We start from the raw sequence: 22,935 nt of genomic DNA on the forward strand, positions 1-22,935 counted from the left end.
CAAATTAATTTTTGCCTTATTTTTACATTTTGCATGTGACTAAGTCCAGCCCCACACGTGATTTTCGGATTAGAATTTGGTGGCAAGGATGTCCGAGCCAATAATTTAATTGAATGTTTATTAATTGATTATGAGTGATTCAACTGCAGAACTAATGAAATCTATTGCTGTTTCTCAAATAATTCTGCTGTTCTGTATAATTATTTTGGAGTGTTTAATTGTGATTGCTCTTGTCAGGCTAAGATTCTTCAGACGTTTTGGACAGCCGGTGTTGTTTTTTTATTGCTGTCATTTGGTTTTGAATATTATTTACGTGACTATCATTGTTAATATAAGGGTAATACACGTTTAAACTTTACTAAATTGGTGTGGTGATTCATGGCCATATAAGTCACGGTGTGTAAATCACTGACTCCTTATTACATATTATTGTTGTTATTGCTGTTGGTTCAGATAGTTTGATTTGGTGATCTTATTACTCCTGTCTGAGTCAAAAGATTCAAGTCGACCTCAAGGGGAGTAGATGTCACTGCCTTATTATGTGTCACCTAAGCCTAATTTAGGAGGTCACACCCCCACAGAATTTGGTAGCAGAGGATGGTTTTGTCTCAGTAGGAGAGAGTTCATCTGGCTTCATGGTTTTGTCTCAATAGGAGAGAGGTCATCTGGTTTCATGGTTTCTTCTCAATAGAGAGATCAGCTGGTTTCATGGTTTCGTCTCAATAGGAGAGATATCATCCATGATCTGGTCATGTAGTTTTGACAATGCTTGTTTAGACGATGCTGGAATGTTCCCAGTGTTGTCTAGTGTTGTTTGAGTTCTAAGTACACATTGTGCTTGCATTGCTTTGGAAAATCACAGGAGAATTGTGATGTATGAGAGAAATAGGAAGTTTGCGTACTCCAAAGTAGTTTGAGTAGGGAGCTTGCATACTCCAAAGGGTGAGAGTCGGGGAGTCGTCGTACTCACAAGTAAGTGTTGCACTCTGTGCTAAAAAAATTGCCCATGTGGTTGTTGTTGTAACAGGCCCTGCGAGGTCTAAGACTCCAGAGTATTGTGCAAGTGTATGAGACACTTGTTAGTTGTTGTTCTTTATTTGTCTGCAGGTGAAGGTATGGTCAATTGAGCGCTATCAAAAACACCAGTAGTAATATTTCCCTTTGGTGCGTGTTGTTGGTTGGTATATGGTAAATCTTCTGTGCACCCTGAGAATCTGTACTAACTTGAGTGAGGTTTGCGGGACACATCTTACTTGCGTTTGTGAGAAAGCTTCAGCAGCAAGAATATCTCTTTGTGCAAAAGGCCACAGTCAAAATTTCTGTACAGCTTCTTAAGTGTTTGAGTCCTACCTATAGTAAGTAGAGAAGTTGGTTTTTGTTGATTTTTGGTGCTTGCAATATTTGCATTTAATTGTGCGAATCGAGTTTAAAAGAACGAGCCGAGAGGCTTTGTCAGCCGCTGTGTGAAATGAGTGTGATGTCATTGGGTCCGCACTGGGATTGGTCAGTTGGTGAAAAGAGCCGTGCACGGATTGGTGGACAACCATGAACAGCTCTTGGTTGGGGGTAGCAAACCAAAAGGTTTTTGGGATTGATACTTCCTGTTTTGAATTTATTTTGTAGTTTAAAGCCCTACTAAGGGTAAAAAAAATGATTTTTTTCACAACATTAAATAAAGAGTGCAATGAGAGGAGATGCTTTAATTCCAGTAAAAATAGGAGAAATTACCCCACCAGAAGGTACACCTGCATACATAGTAATTAAAGAAAAAGGTCCATCAGCATGTATTTGGTTAAAACAGTGGTGTAAAATAGCCGAGAAGGAATGGTGTTTAGCTTTTCCTACCTATGGAAGTTTTAATATGAATATTCTAGAAAATTTGAGAAGAATACTTTAGGAATTAAAGCTCCTTCCAAGGCCAGCACAATTTGAAGCTTTAGCTATTTGGGAGCTAGTAGCCAGAAAAAATCCAAATGGGATAGTGAGCAGATGTTTTGGAGAACAGAGACCTTACAAGGAATTGGAATGTTTCCTGCAATCACACAGGAAAGAGGTGACAGTGTCAGACCAAAGACAAAGAAAAATAATTCTGAAGTAAATGAGTTGAAGTCAGATGAAGCAAAAAACATCACTGACTTATGATAGTGATTCAGATGATGATGAATTTATAACACAATTATTGAGTGTGCGACTTCAAACTCTACTGACACTCAGCAGACTAATAGTCCAGTAAAGAAATTACCAATGAGAGAAATTCCTGGAAGGAATTATGTTCATGTCCCTTGGAGCAGGAGTGATATTTGTCATTTACAAATGATTACCCGAGAATGAGAGAGAAGCCAGTGGAATGGTATCAGCAGACAGACAGGTTTGTGAAACTTGTGAAGCGTTTGTGGTGGGATTTAAATGCTCTTGTAGAAATAGTGGTCCCAGTGGATTTATGGATTGACTGGCTGATGAGAGAGCCTCCCCAAGATCCGGTTACAAGTGTGCCGTCTCCTGATGTAATGAAAAGCTATTACAAAGTGATTGAGTTTTTGAAAAGGAGAATTTCCCCAAGGATATTGTTTGGCAGAAAATTGATAGGACAGCTCAGGAAGCAGAGGAGTTAATACATGTATATTATGAAAGGTTGTTGCAGGCACTTAAGCATTACAGTGGTTTTGGAAGAATTGAACTCAAAGAAATGATTCATTTTGTAGTCAGGTTTGTACAAGGGTTGAGACCTGAAATTGGGAACATGCTTAAGGGTCATTTGATTTGCTGGCAAGCAAAACCGATTGATGAGGTATTGCAATTTGCAAAATATTGTAGTGATGAAATTGACATTGAAACAGAATTTACTGAGGGAAAAAGTGATGGTGATGCAGCACAATCACTGATGCAGGGAGTACAACAACGACAGGGAAACATGCAAGTGGTTCAGAGTCAGGGACAGACGAAAGGGAGATGACGTGGTGGTGGTGGGAATGGAAATCGTGTTGATTTGAATACTAATGTTAATCCAGGTGATGTGCAGGCAATGAAGAAAATGTCACCTTGTCATGTGTGCAGGAATTTTGGGCACTGGAAACGGTAATGTTGTTTGATGGTACAGGAAGGTGTTGTGCAGATGAATGAACATACTCTTTTTCCAAATTTGAGAGGTCTGAGAAATTAGAATCCTAATGTAAATGTCCAGAATATGAATGTTCAGATGCAGATTCCGCAAATGCAAATTACCCATCAGCAGGTGCCTCGTTTTCACGTACCACAACAGCAAAATGCATCAGAAAATGCAAATTATGCCACAGCAGCAGGAAGTGCAAATACCTCAAGCTCCAATGGCACAGCAGCAGGTAGTGGTTCCTCAGCAGAACATGGGTCAAAGGTTAAGTCAAAGTAATCAACAACTGGTTACCCAGTATCCATTATACAGCGAAGATGAATTGAATGATGACATTGTGAGTGATAGTTTAGATGAGGAAGAATGTGCAGCTTCATTAGAGTAGATCAGAGTGGTCCTTATGTAAATGGAACAGTTATGGTCATGAAATTTCATTTCTGGTTGACACAGGAGCTACATGTTCTACTGTCAAAACTGTAGAAGTTCCCAATGTGTCACTTTTTGGGAGAACAGTACAGGTTGTAGGAGTAGTGAATCAACATCTAACAAATCCAATTACTGAATTGATTCCTGTTAAAATTGGTAGTTTTGAAAGCATGCACAAATTTGTAGTCTGTGATTGAAGTCCGGTATGACTGCTGTGAAGAGACTTGTTGTACAATTTTAAATGTTTGATAAGTTGTATGAATGATGGAATTGCCATTCATACAAATAGTGATGATGAGGAATCATGCATGCTAACTGGCTGTAATCTGATTTAATAAAGAAATCCCATTGATTACTCTTTTTCCTGCATTTACAGTGCAAAATCTGCCAAGTGACCTCAAGAGACAATTATTCTAAAAGTGTGGATTCTTCTGGGACGAGATGTTGGTCTAATTAAAAGAGTGGAACCAGTCAAAGTCACAGTTAAACCTAATGTAGTTGTCCTGAAAACTACCCAATATCACATGGAACTAAATGTAATTGAAGGAGTTACTCCTGTAATTACAGATTTTGTTGAGCAAGGAGTATTCAAAGAAGTACTGAGCAGCTCATGTAATTCACCTATTAAGGGTTTACCAAAACCTAGTGGGAAATTTCGCATAATTCATGATTTGAGAAAAATAAATGACATAATGGTCAAATGTTGTCCAGTGGTACCTAATCCAGCAGTGATTTTGTTCCACATTCCATGTGACACTGATGATTCACACAAGTGGATTTATCACAAGCATTTTTCTCAGTGGTTCCACATGAGGATAGTCTGTTTCTCTTTTTTTCAGATTCTGCAATCCCCATCAATTTTTAATCAAGTGTTGAAAAAGAATTTAGAATCATTGGAAGTGCCTTTCCAATCTGCATTATTTCAGTACATTGATGACTTAATGATTGCTTCAAAGTCACAAGAGGCATGCAGGCAAGATACTATTGCTTTTCTGAATCATTTGGGTGAGAATGGACATAAAGGGGGTCATTACAACCCTGGCGGACGGTGTTAAAGCGGCGGTAAGACCACCAACAGGCTGGCGGTCTTTTTTTGAGGATTATGACCATGGCGGTCAGCCGCCGCTTCTCCGTTCCGGCCGCCAGAGCAGAGACGACCGCTGGACTGGAGACCTGGGGCTCCAGCCCGGCGGCCGTGACAATACCGCCGCCGGAATTCCTTCCCTGGCACTGATAGGGGTCTCCCCCTACCCCCACCCTGACTCCCTCCCCTACACCACTCCTGCCACCCCCCAAAGGTGTCAGGACCCCCCTCCCCACCCCGACCCCTGACATTACCTTACACATACACACCCAACACGCACGCAGGCACCACCAACACACATACACGCACACACACCGACATACATGCCAACATCCACACACACAGTCAGACACGCACACCCACATTCAAACATACACTCACACATCCATACAGACATACCTACAGACATACACGCACTCATTCCCAAAACAGGCAACACCCCCGCAAGCATACACGCACTCACACACCCCCTCTACATACACCCACGCACACCCCCGTGCACCCACACAACACACAACACCCTCCCACCCCCCTCCCCTAACGGACGATCGACTTACCTGTTCCGTCGATCCTCCGGGAGGGGACGGGAGCCATGGGGGCAGCTCCGCCGACACCACACCGCCAACACAACACCGCCGCGCCGAATCACAGGACGTGATTCGCTGGGCGGTGTTCTGTTGGCGTGGAGGTGGAGCAACCTCCACTTCCCCGCCGCACGTCACTATGGCTGTTGGCGGCTCTCCGTAGGAAAAACGACGGAGAGCTGCCAACAGCCATAATACGCCGAGCGGAAAACCGCCACCACTGGCGGTCTTCAGCACGACGGTCCCTCGGTGGTCTTGTAAAGAGACCGCCGAGGTTGTAATGACCCCCAAAGTGTCTCCAGCAAAATTACAGTACTGTCAAAAAGAAGTTAAGTATTTGGGACACCAAATAGAGAAAGGTGCAAGGAAAGTATCTAGAGAAAGGGTTACAGCTATATTGCAAATGAACCCTCCAGTTACTCAGAGAGATATCAGGATGTTGTTGGGAGTGGTTAGTTACTGTCGCCAATGCATTCCTAGTTATCCTGTTATTTCCAAGCCTTTGCAAAGATTGACCCACAAAGATATTGATCCATTGCCCTTTGATGAACCTTGTCTGAAAACTTTTACTGAGCTGAGAGACAATCTGTGCAGAGCACCAGCTCTAGGAATGCCTGATTACACAAAACCATTTTCATTGTTTTGTCTTTAATGTGATTGTTGTGCTCTTTCTGTCCTGACACAGGTATATGATGGCATAAACGTCCTGTAGCATATTTTTCGACTACGTAGGATCCAGTTGCCTCTGCTTTACCACGTTGTTTGAAGCAGGTGGCTGCGGTTGGTTTTAGTCTTGCCCAGAGTAAAAGCATTGTGATGGGACATCCTTTGACTGTTCTTGTCCCTCATTCAGTTGAGGTCTTGATACCAGGGCCAAGACTCAATACCTGACAAAAGCTCGATTGATTCGCTATGAGTTATTGATTCTGGGGTCCCTGAATATTACCCTGAGAAGGTGTGGAGTGCTTAACCCTGCTACTTCATTACCTATAGACACTGCTGAATTTGAACATGTAAATGAAGTAGAACATGGCTGCTTGGGTGTGACTGAACTGTGCACCAAACCTAGACCTGATATTCAAGATACTCTGTTAGAGAAAAATTACCAAATCATTTTTGTTGATGGTTCCTGTTTAAGAGACATTGTGGGAATATTGAGAGCTGGGTACACCATCTCTGGTGTATTCGAAGCTTCATGGCTTTGAGGAGTATTTTCTGCACAAGTGGCTGAATTAGTTGCTCCTACTAGAGCATGCTGTATTTCATCACAGCTCAAAAGTACTATTTTTACAGATAGGCATTATGGATTGGTGTTGTGCATGGCTTCGGGCAGTTGTGGTCCCAAAGTGGTTTCATGACCTCTTCTGACTCACCTATTAGAAATGGTGATAGGATTCATGAATTGCTAGAAGCTTTACAATTGCCTGAGAAAGTATGGTATGGTATGGAAAGCTATGGGTAATGCATATGCTGATCAAATTGCCATATATTGTGCACTCAAGTGTGCCACTTTCAATGAAGAATGGAAAATGTAACAGATACTGAGGAGACAAGTCAAAGTTTTCTGTTGACAATGGTTGACACTTGGGATGAAATAAAAAGATTGCAAGTTGAGGTTCCAGAAGGTGAATAAAGAAGGTGGACAAAATTGGGTTGTAAATAAACAGAAAGTGATGGAATTTGGGTTTCAAACGAAGGCTAGGTGGTCTTGCCAATTTATTTACTGACACAAATGACTATATATTATCATGGCCAAACTCACATTGGCAGAGATGCAATGATTTGAACATTTAAACAATCATGGTTCAATCCAAAATTTAGACAGGTTGCAGAAGCAATTTGTCATAGATGTTTTACATGTCAGCAAATGAACGTGGGAAAAAGAACTGCTGTCAATTTGAGTCACATTTGAAGATCAGGCAGTCCATTTAACAGAATGCCGATGGGTTTCATTGAGATGCCTGTGTGTGGTGGTTTGAGATACCTGTTGGTGATTTCATATTTAGGCCCTCATTACAACCTTGCTGAGGCCGCCCGCCAAGGTTGAACTGCCGGGCGGCCGCCAATGCAACTGCACTCCTGCGGGGTCTATTATGAGATCCCCGCTGGGCCAGCGGGCGGAAACCTGGTTTCCAAATGGAGCCGGCGGTGTTGCGCCTGTGCGACGGGTGCAGTTGCACCCATCGCTCTTTTCACTGTCTGCATAGCAGACAGTGAAAAGCTCCATGGGGCCGTGGCAGGGGGCCCAGCGACTCCCCTTTCCACCAGCCTTTTCATGGCGGTTCAAACCGCCATGAAAAGGCTGGCGGGAGGGGGTCTAGTAATCCCCTGGGCAGCGCTGCCCTGGAGGATTAAATCCTCCGGGAGAAAAGTAGCAGAAAACCGCCGGTCCCGGCGGTGCGACCGCGGCTGAAGCGTAAACCCCCATGGAAGCACCGCCAGCCTGTTGGCGGTGCTTCCTCCAAAACAGCCCTGGCGGTCAAAGACCACCAGGATTGTAATGACCCCCTTAGTCATTGGATTGAAGCCTACCCTACACGTACAAATAATAGCCTCAAGGTAGCAAAGCTGGTACTTAGGGAGCTGACCCCAAGATTGGGGTTTCCGGCCTCTTTAGAATCAGATAGAGGAAGTCACTTCAATCCCGAGATGATAAAAATGCTGTGTTCAGCATTAAAACTGAGCAGAACTGCACTGTAGTTATTGTCCAGAGGCTTTTGGATTAGTGGAGCAAATGAATGGTACTCTGAAAGATCGAATGGCAAAAATGTGTGCATCTACTAATCTGAAGTGTCCTGATGCTTTACTTTGGTTCTGATGAGCATGAGAAATACACCTGACAAAACGACTGGACTCTCGCCACACGAAATATTGATGAGCAGAGCCATGGGATTACCAGCTTTTCCTGCAAATGCGCTTCTAAGCATAACAGATGACTTGATGCTGGATTACTGCAAAGGTCGAACTGATGTGGTTCACTCTTTGTCCCACCAGGTGGAAGCAACAGCCGTGCCATCATCCTAAGACCAGTGTCACAGTCTAAGGGCTGGTGATTGGCTGGTAATCAAGAAGCACGTGCAGAAGACTTGCCTGGATTCTAGGTAGAAAGGTCTATTTCAGTTCATACTGGTAACGACAACTGCTGTGAAGTGTGCTGGAATTCCAAACTGGATTCATGCGAGTCATACTTGTAAAGTGCCATATCCTTTGGATCATGAAGATCCAGTGTTTCTGAGAGCACCAGTAGAAACTGTGCATTCTCAAGAGGAGCAAGTGACAGAAACAGAGCAAGAAACTGAGAAAGTAAAGACAGTGCAAACTGGTGAAGATCCTGATATTCCTCTATTAGCAGAAACTGAGTTGAAAGTAGAGGAGAGTCGAATCTGAGCACGAGGACTCTTCCAGAAGCAGGCGATTAGGAAAGAAAGATAAAACAAATATCGTTTCCTGAAGTAGCCAAGAGTGGAGTTGAGTTGAGTCAAAAACAGTCAGCTATGACTCCTCCTGAAGTGGCTACTGGTGCAGGTGAAACAAGTCAAAGTCAAAGAGGAACTTCCTGCTAGACAGAGAAGAATTGTAAGTCCAGTTATATCATCACTGTCTGGAAAAACTGTGAAAGGAGATAAGCAGCCTTCCTCGACTGCAAATGAAAAAGTTCCTGATGTATTGCTGAGAATAAATGAGGAAGCAGAAGCTGCAGAAGATATTGTTCTGAGTGAAGAAGAAACAAGTCAAAAATCTAAATGGAAAAGAGTGGCACGTCAAAGATACACAGGTCCTGAATGGGCGTATCTTGCAGCTGATGAGTGGAAACACAAGTTTATGTCCTTTTGTTTTGACCGTGAGAATCCGGTTCAGCATTTTGGAACTTGAAATCACACTTTACCTGAGTATTGAAATCACATTGTCGATTGACCAAAGGAGACATTATACACTGGAAGGAATAGTCAGTCAACAGCAGATTATGATCTACTAAAAAGACATTTGAAACTGATTTTGACAAAGCTGCTAAACCGATTTTTGATAGCTTCTGCAGAGTCTGAAAGTTGCTGTATATGATCGTAAAGGAAACTGAAGATTATTTTTGATTTTTGTTTTGGCTGCATAGTTGAGTCTATATTTTCTTTCCTTCACTTTTTGATTGTTTGCAGGCTATGAATATCAATTGAGATAGAAACAGTAGAAACAATGGGTGCACGTTTATGTGTGTTGGATTGGCAGTGGTATGCATATTATTAAGCTTGTTGTTGTTTGTATGTGTGAGTATCTTGGATAAAGCTGAAACTACTTACACACTTTCTCCAATACAAGAGGTTACTACATTTTCTGAGGTAGGTTCTATAAAGATTAGAGTTACTTACACTTAGACAAATCACAACAAGATCTTTATTCTAATGTTTATTAACGTTTGCTGTATGAATATGTGGAGACTATGGATGTGAGAGAATGTTATGTGTGTACACAAGTTCCTTCCTCAGTGCAAGAAGGAATTACAGATCGTATTTTACCATTAACTTATGGGATCAGTTGTAGTCTTTTATTAACCAGACTATATAATCAGGACTAAATACAGTATTTTTATTAGAATTTCTATTTAGTCTTTTATTTTCTGCCAGTTAACCAACATTCGAGTAGTATTGCTAAAGCTAGAAACATAGACATTGTAGGGGGTTTCTTTGAGCCTACACTGACATTTAGTATGGCTTATACTCAAAGGAATAATTTAACATGCATACTTTTGCCAGTTGAGAAGAATTTTCTGAAGCGGGCTGATAGAAGAAAGGCAATTAAACGGAAAATAGAAAAGGGCTAAGTTTCCTGCCTCTCGTGTTTGTCAGGATGCACTGTGTTCACGCATGCGTGGTTCGTTTTCTGCATTTGCCCCTCACTTGTTCCTTACTTTACAAAATCAGTAATTACAAGTAGTTGTGTCATGTGTATGTTTTGTACTTTTTTTTGTTGCTTTATAGAGCATGAGATCGACTCAGGAATGAATCCTTAACAGTGGCTCTCTCGGCACAGCGGGAGAGCCGATACTACAATATTCACTGCACTCGGGGAATCTCACTCCATAATGCTTTGCAGGCGTTCCATTTACAACACGTTTCTGCCCATAACTCAGCCTGTGGGGGTCCTAGGAGAATGGGACCACCACCAAACCATTCAGAGCAATGTGATCTTTCTGTTCAGACCACACTAAGCTAGAAGGGGCCCAAAATCACATCCTTTTCCACCATTCAATACATATTTAAATTCTCTCATAGATGGAGCTTTTGTTTTTGCAGCTGAGAGGACTTTGTGTTTAAGGGCTTGGTTTGTAATAATATTCTGACAGCCTTACTCAAGCTGCAAATGTGTAATGCATTATTCTTTCCAAGGGCTCAAGGATAATAATTGCTCCAAGGCACTACTAACCCAGTAGGCTCCAGAGGGACAGCTAGCCACGACCCGTGGTATCGCACCTTCCGTTAATGTTTATTTCTGATGGTGCTTTTGCCTTCACAGGGACAGCTAGCCATGGCCAGTGGTACTGCACCTTCTGCTGTCGACTCTACAGGCACATCTAGCAATAAGCAGTGGTACTGCACCTTCTGCAGTTGACTCTAAAGGGATATCTAGCCATGTCCAGTGGTACTGCCCCTTTTGCTGCTGACACTACAGGGACAGCTAGTAATGACATGTGGCACTGCACCCTTGTTCCACTGACTCCACAGTTAAATTATATTTGAAAAGCCTGCTAGGCCTGAAAATGTGTAATACACTATGCCCTATAGGGGCTGATTATATGATTACACTGCAATATTCATTATCATTCTTTTTTACATGTTTATGCCCTCTAGGGGCTGAATATATGTTTACATGACCATGTTTTTTCCAAATGCTATTTTTCCTGTGGTGCTCTCTAGGGGATGTTCAGACCATTACGGTCTAATGCCAATTGTATGAAGGAATGCACAAACACAGTTTGTTTCTGATAAAGGTTTAATGTGTTGCATGGCTAAATATTTATAAGGTCCCAAATGCGAGGTTGTCATTATCATTTACAACGCCAACAGCTCTAACTTTCGCTAATGCAAGACCTATTGCATTACAAATGTGGATTTTGTTTTCTCTTGAGAGGAATGTTGGCCTAGGGGTCTTTCCCTGCTATCTCCACCTCAAGTGTGCTTACTTCACTGTGTTTGCTTTTTGGCAGTGATGTGGTTAGGTAGGATCACGCATAATTCTTCCATGTTCATGATTTGTGACATCTGTGTTCTTTTGAGTTTAGAGTAGAGCCCTGTACAATCAAGCATGTTGTTGACCTGGTGTAAACTCTAGAAAGTAATCTTGCTTGACACAAGAGGATGTGTATGATAATGACAGCTATGGTTGAAATATCCCATCATGGTCTGATCCTGTGTTGCAAGTTACTGTCCTCGTGCACAGGCTAGTCACGAGCTTCATTACCTGCCAGTGAGTGTACAAAGCCGTATTGAGAAATCCAGTAACAGTAAAGCCTCACTGATCTACAGCATATCTTCTGTGGTTTGTCTCTGACAGCAACCATCAGCCCTGTGATAAGTGCACAGTGGTGGCTGTTCGCTAAATTATCTTCACCGACTATGTGCATTGTTTTGTCTGTGGCCACATTTCAGGAATTATCAAGAGTTCACTGCCCAGAATTAATGTGATGCCAGTCCCACCAAAGTCCAACATCTGAAAATGATTTGATCAGCAAATATGCCACACTTTGTTTCAGGTTTATAGTAAGTGTTTGCCTCATTGATTTTCAGTGACTGCAACATCTGTATATGCATTGCAATGTTTAAAATTCTCCTTTCTTGGAATCTTCAATCGTTTTATTTTTATATATTTTATATAAAAGAGTTATTATTGGACTTGCCCTTTTCTGCAGGGTCCTCCTCAGACTTTTTGCCTTCACCCTCCTTTTTTCTGAGCCCCTTTTTTGTTGGCTTTTAGGACTCTGCACACTTTACCACTGCAAACCAGCACTAAAGACCATATGCGGTCATCTTTAAACATGGTAGAATTGGCTTACATCCAATTGGTACATTTAATTTACTTGTAAGTCCCTAGAGAAGTGGTACTACTTGTACCCTGGGGCTGTAAATTATATGCTATTAGTGGGTCCGCAGCACTGAGTATGCCACCTGCTTAAGTTTCATTTTAAAACATGTCTCATATCTGCCACTGCAGCCTGTGAGAGCAGTTTTAAACTGCCATTTTGACCAGGCAAAACACAACTTTGCCAGGGCTAAACCTTACTTTTTAATACACATAAATCACCTGTAGGGTAGGCCCTAAGCAACCTTAGGGCAGGGTGCAGTGTATTTAAAAAGTGGGGCATTTACTTTTAAGTTTTAAAATGTCTTGCTAGCCCTCTTAAATTCGTTTTCACTATTGCAAGGCCATTCTCTCCCATAGGATAACATTGGGTTAACTTATTACATTTAATAAGTGCTAACTTTTAATTGAGAGCAAGTTGGAATGCTTAGTTTGATGTCTAAAGAATAGTAATTTAAACCCCTATTTAATGTTAAAGTTGAATTTAAGTCACAATTCAGAAAATGCTATTTTTAGAATGTTGGCATTTTTTTGTCTTAAACATTTGGTGTCTGCAGCCTGTTCCTGGGTCACATGACTAGGTATAGTCGGTCTTTGTATATTGCTCTCAGATTGCGAAACAAAGGAGCATGTGTGTTGGCAGGATGGGCCATCTCTGACTTGATGAGAGGGAGGAGCTATCACCTTCTACACTTGCACATCAAAAAAGCTGTGCCGGAGCACACTCGGAGAGGGTTTGATGCTAGTCTATTATGACCCCAGACAGTCTGTGGCCAGGAGAGGGAGACAGGAAATTCCAGTCACCTCTCAGGGTGGAAAACTTCAGAACCTTCTCCTACTTCTAAGTCGGCACCATGTATAAATATTGGACCCTCAGTCCTGACTTTTCCATACACCTCTTGACTTGTGGAAGACTTAGAAGAACTTTTGTGCTGCTCTGCCAGAATGGTTGCTACTCTGCTGTGAAGTTCTGGACCTGCATCTTGAACCTAGGGCCACCAGAGTGACGGCAAGAGCTTGTTGGCTTGCCTCCTGATCAGAGCCTCAGGGACAGAAAAGGATCCAACCACCTTGAACCCAGCACCTGGACTCTGTCCACAGTGAGTCCTAATCCCCAAGTGGTGCCATACCCGGCCTGAAGGTGCTGTACCAGCCCAGCTGTGATCCTTTGAGCAGAACCTTTGCAGCCCTTTGGAACCGCACAGCATGACGTATCCACGACATTGTACCTCACATCTTAGCCCACAGTCTTCTCAGAACCTCCACTGCGCAGCGCGTCCTCGATGCAGGCATTCACATCTCTCGTTGACCCCACTCTCGACAGCGATGCCGGACTCAACGTTGTAGCCCTGCAGCCTCTTTGGAAATGTTTGTGCGCAACTCACCTTAATGCAGGACTTCTCATTGCAAGTTCCTTGTTACTGGCATCCATGTTGATGACACAGGACTATGCATTGCAGCCTCGTATCTCCTCGGACCCACCACTGTGCAACGCAACCTCTTTGTGGGATCTTGCAACTCTCTGCAAACCAGGATTTAAGGAATTTTGTCCCTCTATCCGGCTCATGCTCCATCGCGGTCAGCCCTAACTTGTGACTTTGTCCCAGACCAGCACAGCCATATAACCACAGTTGTGTTTTGTGTTTCTAGGGACTATTTTTACTTAATACTTTAAAATTGCTTATCTCTGGTTCTACTGATCGAATATTTGTTGTTTTGGTCTCAACTAATTTATTCAATGTTTTTTTTTTTTTTCTAAATTGATGTGGGATTTTCCTTGCATTGTGTTTTCACTTTACAACTGTTGGAAGTGCTGCATACTTTACATATTGTTTCTAAGTTAAGACTGACTGCTTTTGTGCCTAGCTACCAGAGGGTTTAGCATAGGTTGATTTGGGTTTGCTTGTGTTTCATTCTGACAGAGTTTTTGGTTGCTGCTGGAATAGGGGTTCACCCCCTCAACCAGTAACCCAATGTCCTACAGTTATGCTCTAAAATTTGAGATTTTAAAGAGTATACTTAATTTCCTTTAGGTGAAGGGAGATTAAAATATTAATACATCCAGTCAATATAATTTTGCTTCAGGTAATTTGACACATCATATTTACCATGTGTAAACAACATGTAAAAATGAAAACTGCATCAAAAACAAAGTAAATTCCAAAAGAGGGTGAAGGAAATAGAAAGCCACATAAAAAGCAAACACTGAAATGAAGCCATGATGTGGGATATTTATAAGGAAGAGGTTGGTTTGAGGAAAGAGGGTTAATGTTTAGTAGACAACCCCAACACCAGTGGAACAGAAATACAGGTGCATTTACCTGTACTGCAGGACAAACAGCTGAGTTTGCATTGCTTCAATTTGAACGTCTAAGTATATTTTTGAGCAAAGACTGTAAGAGAATTTGCATTACACTTTCTGTCTTATTCTGTATTGAGCAATTAAACATCTTCATGGATGAGGTCAAATTATGAAATGCTCAATCTTCTTTGACGTATAAAATTAATTGAGAAAAATAGCTTATAGTAGTAAATCAGATCGGAAAATGGCATGCTTGGCGGGAAATCTATCGTGATCCTGTATGCATTCATTTTTGTGATATTATAGTGCCACCTCAAATTAACTTTTTGATGCAGTTTGGGTTATTTCATCTTTGTCCCTTTTTAACCACATCCTTAATATCACCACAGACTTTCATAGATGCTTAATATCTCTAGTTTATCAATTTCTAGGGCTAATAGGAATTGTGTGAATGATATAATCATATTTCCACATATTAATGTCTTCATTGCTGGAACTCTAAGGTCCATCCTCAGGGGAAAAATATAAAGTTAGAATGAGCCTTGGGTCTTGATATGTGGATTTATAAGAACAATGAAAATCCTGTATTTAGATTTAGAGCATCTTTGTGAGAAGCTCCCCAGGGAGTGTAGTACAGTCCTGTGTTGTACTGTTGGAATAGAAGCTCTTATACCTAACCTTTGAACTGGACAAGATTAGACAGTCTGAGTCCATTGTATAACAGAAGGATTATTGCAGAAAAACAGCTTCTTTTTCCTTTCTTGTTGTGACATAGATCAATTTTTGCAAGAAATATTTTATATTCTTTATTCCTGCTGTGGTGATTGTTCCCTTTGGTGTGCTGGGCGCAACCCTAGTTATCCCTAATTTCATGACAAGAAATCCAGAAGCCCATTTAATTTATATGTGATTCCTTTTAAAGGAGATTTGTGGGCTTTAGTTACCTAAAACTTACCTTAGTAAGTGGTATGTAAAGCTCTATAATCCTAAATTTGTAGCACACGTACATTTGCTCTTGTTTCTTTATCTGTGTGTAAATTGTAAAGCAAAATAACATTCCACTATGTTTTCCTGGCAAAACATGCTTCAAAAATAGATCTGGTGTATTTTCCTTAGTGCTACTATATTTTCAAAGATGTTCTTATTTAGTGCAGTACTCTCTGGAGGCAGTTGTACAATGTTTTACTAAGACATACAGAAACAACACAATTGGTATTTGTTTCCAAAGAAAAACATTTGACGATAATAAATCATGTTATTTGTTTGCAAAAATAATAATTTCATCAATTTATTCATTCAGATAACAGTCGAGAGAGAGAGCAATTTGGATGTAAGCTCCCCAAAACATGGGAAGGTGGATCCTGACAATACACCGCATGTTGGTGGAAATCAGTGGGCTGGTGGAACAGGTTAGTGCCTATGACTGCTATCTGATTACAGCACTTTGCCGTGGTAGTTTATACAAGTACAACTTATTTTCACGACAAATCCAGCCAGCGTTGGTACAGCTAGTACTTCTCACCTTTTAGCTTTGCCAATGCAGTCCTATTGACGTTGCCAATGCTATTGAACATTGCTGAAAAAGTAAATGTTTAATGCCAATGCTGAACAGCATCTGCAAAAAAAGGAGGTAATGTATATGTGTATATGCCATCTTACATTCAAAGTAATGATACAGTGCCCAAGCGCTTGAATGTATATGCCCGCGTGTGTCACCATTCATGCACATATAAACATTGTGGCACAGCGACCAATTGGTAGGTTGAGCTTTCGAGACCTGATGTATATACTTTGTATATATTGTACTGTGGGCTTCAAGACTGCCCCTTGCTTTTCAATTGTTTGTTTGTGTCCTTTAAAAATCCTTGCTTCCAAGTGGTTATCTTTTCTATTTGTGCCTCCTTTTCATGGGTTGTCAATTCCTACCAGAGCAGAACCCTTCCACTTGTGTGCATTTAGGCTTGTTTCTGCGCACTATTGTTTCCTTTTGTTTTAGCACAGCAGCATGGGAAGGCTCTCTTTTTCCACAGCAACTCCTCCTGCCTTTCGATTTCGAGCACAATTTAAAACAGGCCTGTAAATCTTGTCACGACGCCCGCTTTCATGTTTCACCATTGCGCAGCATTTAATTATCAGCATCGTGCCCCACAGTTAGTCCTGGGCACTGCAGTGACTCCGGTATGTGAGCCCGGGGGTTTAAGTGCATGCACCTTTTGTTAATTTTCGCTGGGCAAGAACATTTCGGGCAGTGTTTACACTGTGTGGGATGGTTCATCACAAGGTTAAATGCGCAGCTTGCTTGTGATGTTTTCCCAGACCAGTGTGCAGAGACTCCAGAGGCCATGCAGAAGTTATGTTGGCTCTCAGGTGCCCTTCATGAAAATGCAACCACTGTTCCTCATGAATGTCAGTTAGGAGCAGCGGCGAATTCCAACCTCCACTCACTACCATTGTACCTTGTCAAAAGTGGAAGAAAACGGCTGTTCTTTAATATTCCCTAATGGCTGTACTCTTGGGAAATATAGCTTTTGGGGAAAGAGGGTTCCTGAGTACAGAGCGGGACGGATAACAGTCAGCACTGTTGTTGGTAAATTTGGCAGTCCTAATTATGAGCTCCTTCAAAAGACATGCTAAGTTGAGGGTTGATAGCAAATGCCTAATATGTTGTAAAATGCCACAATTACATGTATTGCAGAATTTACAATAAAGGCATGTTGGAAAAGATACAAAAGAAGAATATTACTGATGTTCATTTCTTCAAATAAAATATTTTTTTATTACAATGATATTTTTGTCTTTGGACTTTCGCTAATCACTCACAAATAAATTGCATGGCTGTCGAATCCTCCAGCAATTTTCACACTTGCTGACCTGTGTGTCTACACCGCTTGCGTCATTTCCTGCATTAAGATAAATAAAAAAACGCATCTGTTAGTTGAGGTTCTGTGTCTGGGTCCCAAACATACTGTTAGCAGGAAACCACTGATGGCACAGCGTGAGGTCCATGTATTAATACTGATGTTGTTGTCATAAGCATAAGCTGTATCAGCACTGATGTTGTTGTACTGTTTAGTGTAACTTTTAGTGTACGGCACCGCAAAAAGCAGTTACCAAAGGCGAGACTTATTGCCTATGCCAGTGCTTGTTTAATTTAATAAGACAGCAGATGAACATCTTGGAGTAGTAAATCAAAACAAAAGAAATTCAGTTCTGCCAGAATGCACATTTTCTTATAGGAGTGTCCTAGTAGTAAAAAGTTTATAAAAATGAAAACAAGCATTTGCAGTGCAATGGGTCTTGCGTTTGCTCGAGTTAGAGCTATTGACATTGTAAATTCCTCACCGGATTTTTCTTGCCACATAAATTGTAAATGCACAGTAAAACAGTTGACATAAGCGGACCAATTCAAAGTGCCACGGCCGCCACAAGCATGAGTGCGAAGGAGAGACACAAAAGAAAGAAGAAGTTTGCTCGCAGTCCAACGTATCAGCAAACTTGCAATAATCCATGTAACGGAGTCGAGGGACAAGGGGGTAACAAAATCTCTCCCAGAAGAGACAAACTTGAAGCATTTACCAATGACGATAAAGAATTTTTCAAAGGCAAGCCCATGAACAAGTGATAGTGATGGGCGTGCGGTTGGAGTGGTTAAAAGCCTGCAGATAGATTACAACACGTCAGAGCGCTTGTGCACTCGACCTAAAAAATTATAGTGGGAAGAGTAGGGAGCAGTGGAGCTGCAGAGGATGGGTGGGATCAAGGAAATGCTGCAAATGAGTGGCGGCAGTAAGCAAGGAGGGGCGTGGGAATCAGCTTGGTTTGTGGGGGGGTTAAAAATAGCAAAGGCCCCTCATAGGCTGGGTTGTAGCATGCAGTACGAGCACCGCAAGGAACTGAATTGTACTTTGTAGAATGCTCACCCATGGTCCCTTGTTGTTCAAGGATAACATAAATGGGCCTCTTAGGTTTTGTGAACTTGACTGGTCTTATCTCTTAACCAGAATGCTAACATGAGAATCTGGTCTCCAACATATGGATGCTTTGAGCATCTCTGCAGTGGGGCAAAAAAGACTGTGATCAACCATACTATATGGCTGTTCTAAGGCATGAGCAAAGTGGGCAATTAAGACCTCATCTTACACAGGACCTAAGGTAAAAGAATAACAATGTGCATAGCAAACAGATTTAAAAAAAAAAAAAAACTGGGCATTCTCGGCCTGCCCATCGTTAACCTTTGCACTCTCAGGCAGGTAGTTGCAAATAAATTAAAATATAAACTTCTTTCTGTCTCTCTCTCCTTACCTCACCTCTTCAACTTCACCCTCTCTACCTCACCCCACTTTACTCTGTCTACCATTTCTTTATCTCTGTACCTAGCCCCTCTTCCATCACTACTCTCTACTTCTCTGTGTCGCTGGACAGCTTGAGCTTTAAGCGTTTGAGTGCCACAGTTTCTGAAAGTTTTAGGTATAATTCACTATTGTTTGGCATCTCGAGGACTTAAATTATCTGATACTGGATCATAAATTTGATCAGAGGGCCCAAAATATGTATTGCTTTGGGCCCCACAAATCCTTAAGATGGCACTGCCATACCACCACGATGAAGTCAAGTTGAATGTTCACACTCACTCAGCCTAATGCTATTGTTCGGTAATTTTTCAGTTGCGCTGATAAACTTTCAGTCTTTGTTTTGATTGTTCTAGCAGCTTGATACTCGGAAATTGCAACAGCAGGAGAGAGCCATCACACCCAAAAGTGCAGGCATGTTACTTTGCCTACTCCACACTCAGTTGTTGGACTGTGTAATATCCTGTAACGTTGAGTTATCACTGAATGCTGATTTTCATTCCACAGAGGCAGCCATCATGTCAAAACAAGCACTACTGCTGAGAATGTAGCATCGCATAATGTAATGTGTAACGCTAATATACTGCAGTAATGTTCGGTAACATCATGTCTTGATACATCATTACGGGAAGTACAGGAATCCTGATACAGCAATATCACACCTGGGAATTCTGATTCTGCATGGCGTGGAAATTTCCAGGTGCAGTATTTCTGTTCTATTACAAGATGGATCATTTGGAATTGAAAATAGCATGGAAACCAGATTTCTCCTGGGATTTCCACGTTTTGCCTAAGCTCTGAGCTGATTTCCTCTATCATGGTGAAATTAGTCCTTGAAGTGTGCGAAATACCACATACCTCGGAATTGGGATTTGTTAGTTAAGAAGACTTTGGTTACTTAACTTTTCAGTGCTGTATTATGTTTGAATCGTACTCTTGAGTGCAAGTTGCAGTTGCGGCTGGCGCCACACTGAAGGATCGAGGCGGGGTGGCGTGCAGGGAATTCACGGGAGGGAGGGGGGATTAAATTAAAAATAAAATAAAAAAAACACTTACCTGTGCCGCCACCGCCTTTACCACGCACTGCTTTTCTCCTCTCCCTGCAGACACAGGCTCCCAGCCTGCCCTGCGCCAATCCTGACGCTGCTTAGAGCAGCGTCAGGATTGGCTGGGAGTGCCCAGCCAGGGTGCTGCTGGGCCGGAGAGAGCGCTGTGCACATGTGTGTTTGGCCGGCCCGAGACGGCCGGCCAAACATACATGTGCTCTCAGAGGGAGTGCTGAGCATTCCCCCTCACACTCGCCACCCCCGAGGCCCCACCCCCTTTCGACAAAAACAATAATAATCAAAGTTTATTATTGTTTTTGTGGAAAATGATTGCAGCTAACGCTGCTGGCGTGGGGGAGGGAGGAGGTGCGATGCTGCTCCGCCCTTATGGAGGAGCCGGCCCTGGCAAGTTGTTTATTGAGTGGTGGTTAATCCATGAGCTAATTGCACCCACTTTTTGAGTTTGAAATCTCAGGAGCAGAAGGTACGTGCAAACTGTGCATGAATTTATCCATTCCAGAGGTGCAAAATGGCATGTTGCACAGTCTGACCTACAATAAGACGCAGATTCTACCTGCCACAAATCATGAGAGCAAACTGCTGTTTTGGACGCAGTTTGCACCCAACCTGTGATACCTTTTCTGGTGCACACATCTATTTATGTCCAAAATAGAGCTTTCTGTCTGGTTGAAATCAAGGACTTAGTCTTGGAGTTAATTGACCACACCTAACATGCGCCTTTTCAGGTTGAGGTTACCAGACAGCATGAAATGTATGGTTGCAGAAGATCTATTGTGGGATTACCAAGAATTTACACAGGATTAAAGCCTGGCCATTGCTTGTCCGTGGGTTGGCTTTATTTTCACACTCATTTGCTTGCTTGATTCTCATTCAATGGCTTTCCTTGTCCTAGCTTGTCCATCTTGTATTTGTCTCTCCCCTAAAGCATAACCTCTTTACCATCTTCCTGAGTGTCTGGCTTCTGTCCTGTCTCTGCTCACTTTATGAGAACTACTTTTTTTCTTTTAGCTTAAGAACTCCATTAGATAAATGTGTTTTTCAGCTCTCTCCTCTTCCCCAAATTGTCACCCCCGAATGCCACCCCCCATTCTCCCTTCAACTTTCTCATGTACTTCTCCCCACCTCTATTTTGCCCTATGTTGTTCTCAACTTCATGCACTTATTCAGGGCAGAAGTCATGGGTACACGTGAATACACAGCGTCCACCCACTATTTTCACAAGGTGGATGCCGTCCACCCTGCCAAGTAGTTGTGCTGCACTGTAATAGGCTGAACTCATCCCTGTGTAATGTTTAAACACTGCAACGCATTCAGCACCTCCTGCACGTTGTCTCCTTTCCATCTGAGCAGCAATATGCAGGCGGCAGTGAGGGGAGAATTTTTTTAGTTTAAATTCAACCTGGGGCCTAAACAAAGGCCGAAGTTATGTGGCCACCAGGTCTCATTTTGTTCTCGCTGGAGCTATTGGAAGCCTCACTCCTATCTGCAAATGCAATGAAGGGCAACAAAGGCACATGACTTGTTGTCACTTCACAGGTACTTGAGAGGCATGATTTTGACTTTGTTCAGCCCCTGGAATTAAGAGATATGCATGCACAGTAAAAATGTCGGATATGTGGGTCTGTCCCTGAACTGACACAAACAGCAATCTAAATATCACCATTTTGTTTTATTTCTTTTATAGCGCTACTTATCCCAATGCATGGTGTCAGTGCTTTACATCACATGTACACATTATACATTTACAGTAATTCATATAAGTTATAAATGTATGTACAGGTTGTGTTACATAGAATAGTGATGATTACAAGGCATAGGAGTCACATGTCCATTTTACCTCACTGTGCTATATTACAAGGATTGCAATTTATAAACTACAACGAACAAAAGGATCTCCGTTTTAAAAGCAGTAGCCCACTTACCTATCTACATAAAATAAAAATCTGTCATGATGTGCTTCGCAGTACACATGTTAACCCTCTATGTTACTTTGGTTTAAAACTGGGACTAACTACAACACACATCTCTCCAGCAAATGCGTTAACCACCACATTTATTTTAGGATTATAATTGTTCCCTGAGATTTGTGTGCACATGAAGCTCTCTTCAGCGTGTGTCTTAAGTCCATAAGATAAGAGTATTAGCAACCAATTAAGCACAACAGGTTTATTGACAGGTTTCTCCTTGTGTCGATTTCTTTGTGGCAGTGATTTTAAAAAATAAATGCTGAAATTGAGGCCTAGATTTTGCGTTGGGGTTGTGTCACTTTTTGGCACAACTCCAACGCAAAATCTCATTTGTTAAATCTGGTAATTCACTCAAATTTACTCATTATAGACATGATAAAGATATGTGTGAGGCCTTAAGATCTGTTGTCACTTCATGTGATGTCACTTCCTGTGAGGTTATGGGTTGTAATGGCACGTCCTGTGATGCCACTTGCGATGTCGCACACCATGATGTGACTTGTATATTGTCTAACATGGTTAGTCCACCTACTTATTTTAGTAGGACTTGTGCCCTGTGCTTCTTCCCTGTGTTCCTGTCACTTTCAGGTGCTTCTCAGTTTCCTGTGCACTTTTCCTTACTGTCCTCACACACTATGTTCTCCCTCCCTTGCTCTGTTTTGCTCTCTCATATGTGCTTATCCCTTAGCCCAATGTTGCTCTCTCCCTCGTGCAATGCTTTTTCCCCTTCATGCCTTACCCACTTCTCCCATTCGCTCCTCTATTATGCCTCCTTCCTTGGGTCTTTTTTTTTTTAAACAAAATTGCGTTTTTGCTTGTTGTACTAACAAATGTTTATTTTTTATTTACCACCCAGACATATATCATCATGATTGCACATGCCAATGGAATGATGCGACCCCCAGCATTGTTTGCTTCATTGCGCCTTTTTATATATACAGGGAGTGCAGAATTATTAGGCAAGTTGTATTTTTGAGGATTA

The 22,935-nt window shown here is 41.9% G+C and overlaps 1 protein-coding gene across 1 annotated transcript in view; it reads left to right on the forward strand.

The window, feature by feature from the left end:
* VWA8 (von Willebrand factor A domain containing 8) overlaps positions 1 to 22,935 on the forward strand; it is a 1,423,713-nt gene that overhangs the window by 1,116,121 nt on the left and 284,657 nt on the right. Inside the window, exon 38 of the mRNA XM_069205432.1 lies at positions 15,871 to 15,979. Within this exon, the coding sequence (XP_069061533.1) occupies positions 15,871 to 15,979 (109 nt within the window). The remainder of the gene's footprint in view (positions 1 to 15,870; positions 15,980 to 22,935) is intronic.

The sequence above is a fragment of the Pleurodeles waltl genome, chromosome 8, assembly GCF_031143425.1.
Source record: "Pleurodeles waltl isolate 20211129_DDA chromosome 8, aPleWal1.hap1.20221129, whole genome shotgun sequence".
NCBI lineage: Eukaryota > Metazoa > Chordata > Amphibia > Caudata > Salamandridae > Pleurodeles > Pleurodeles waltl.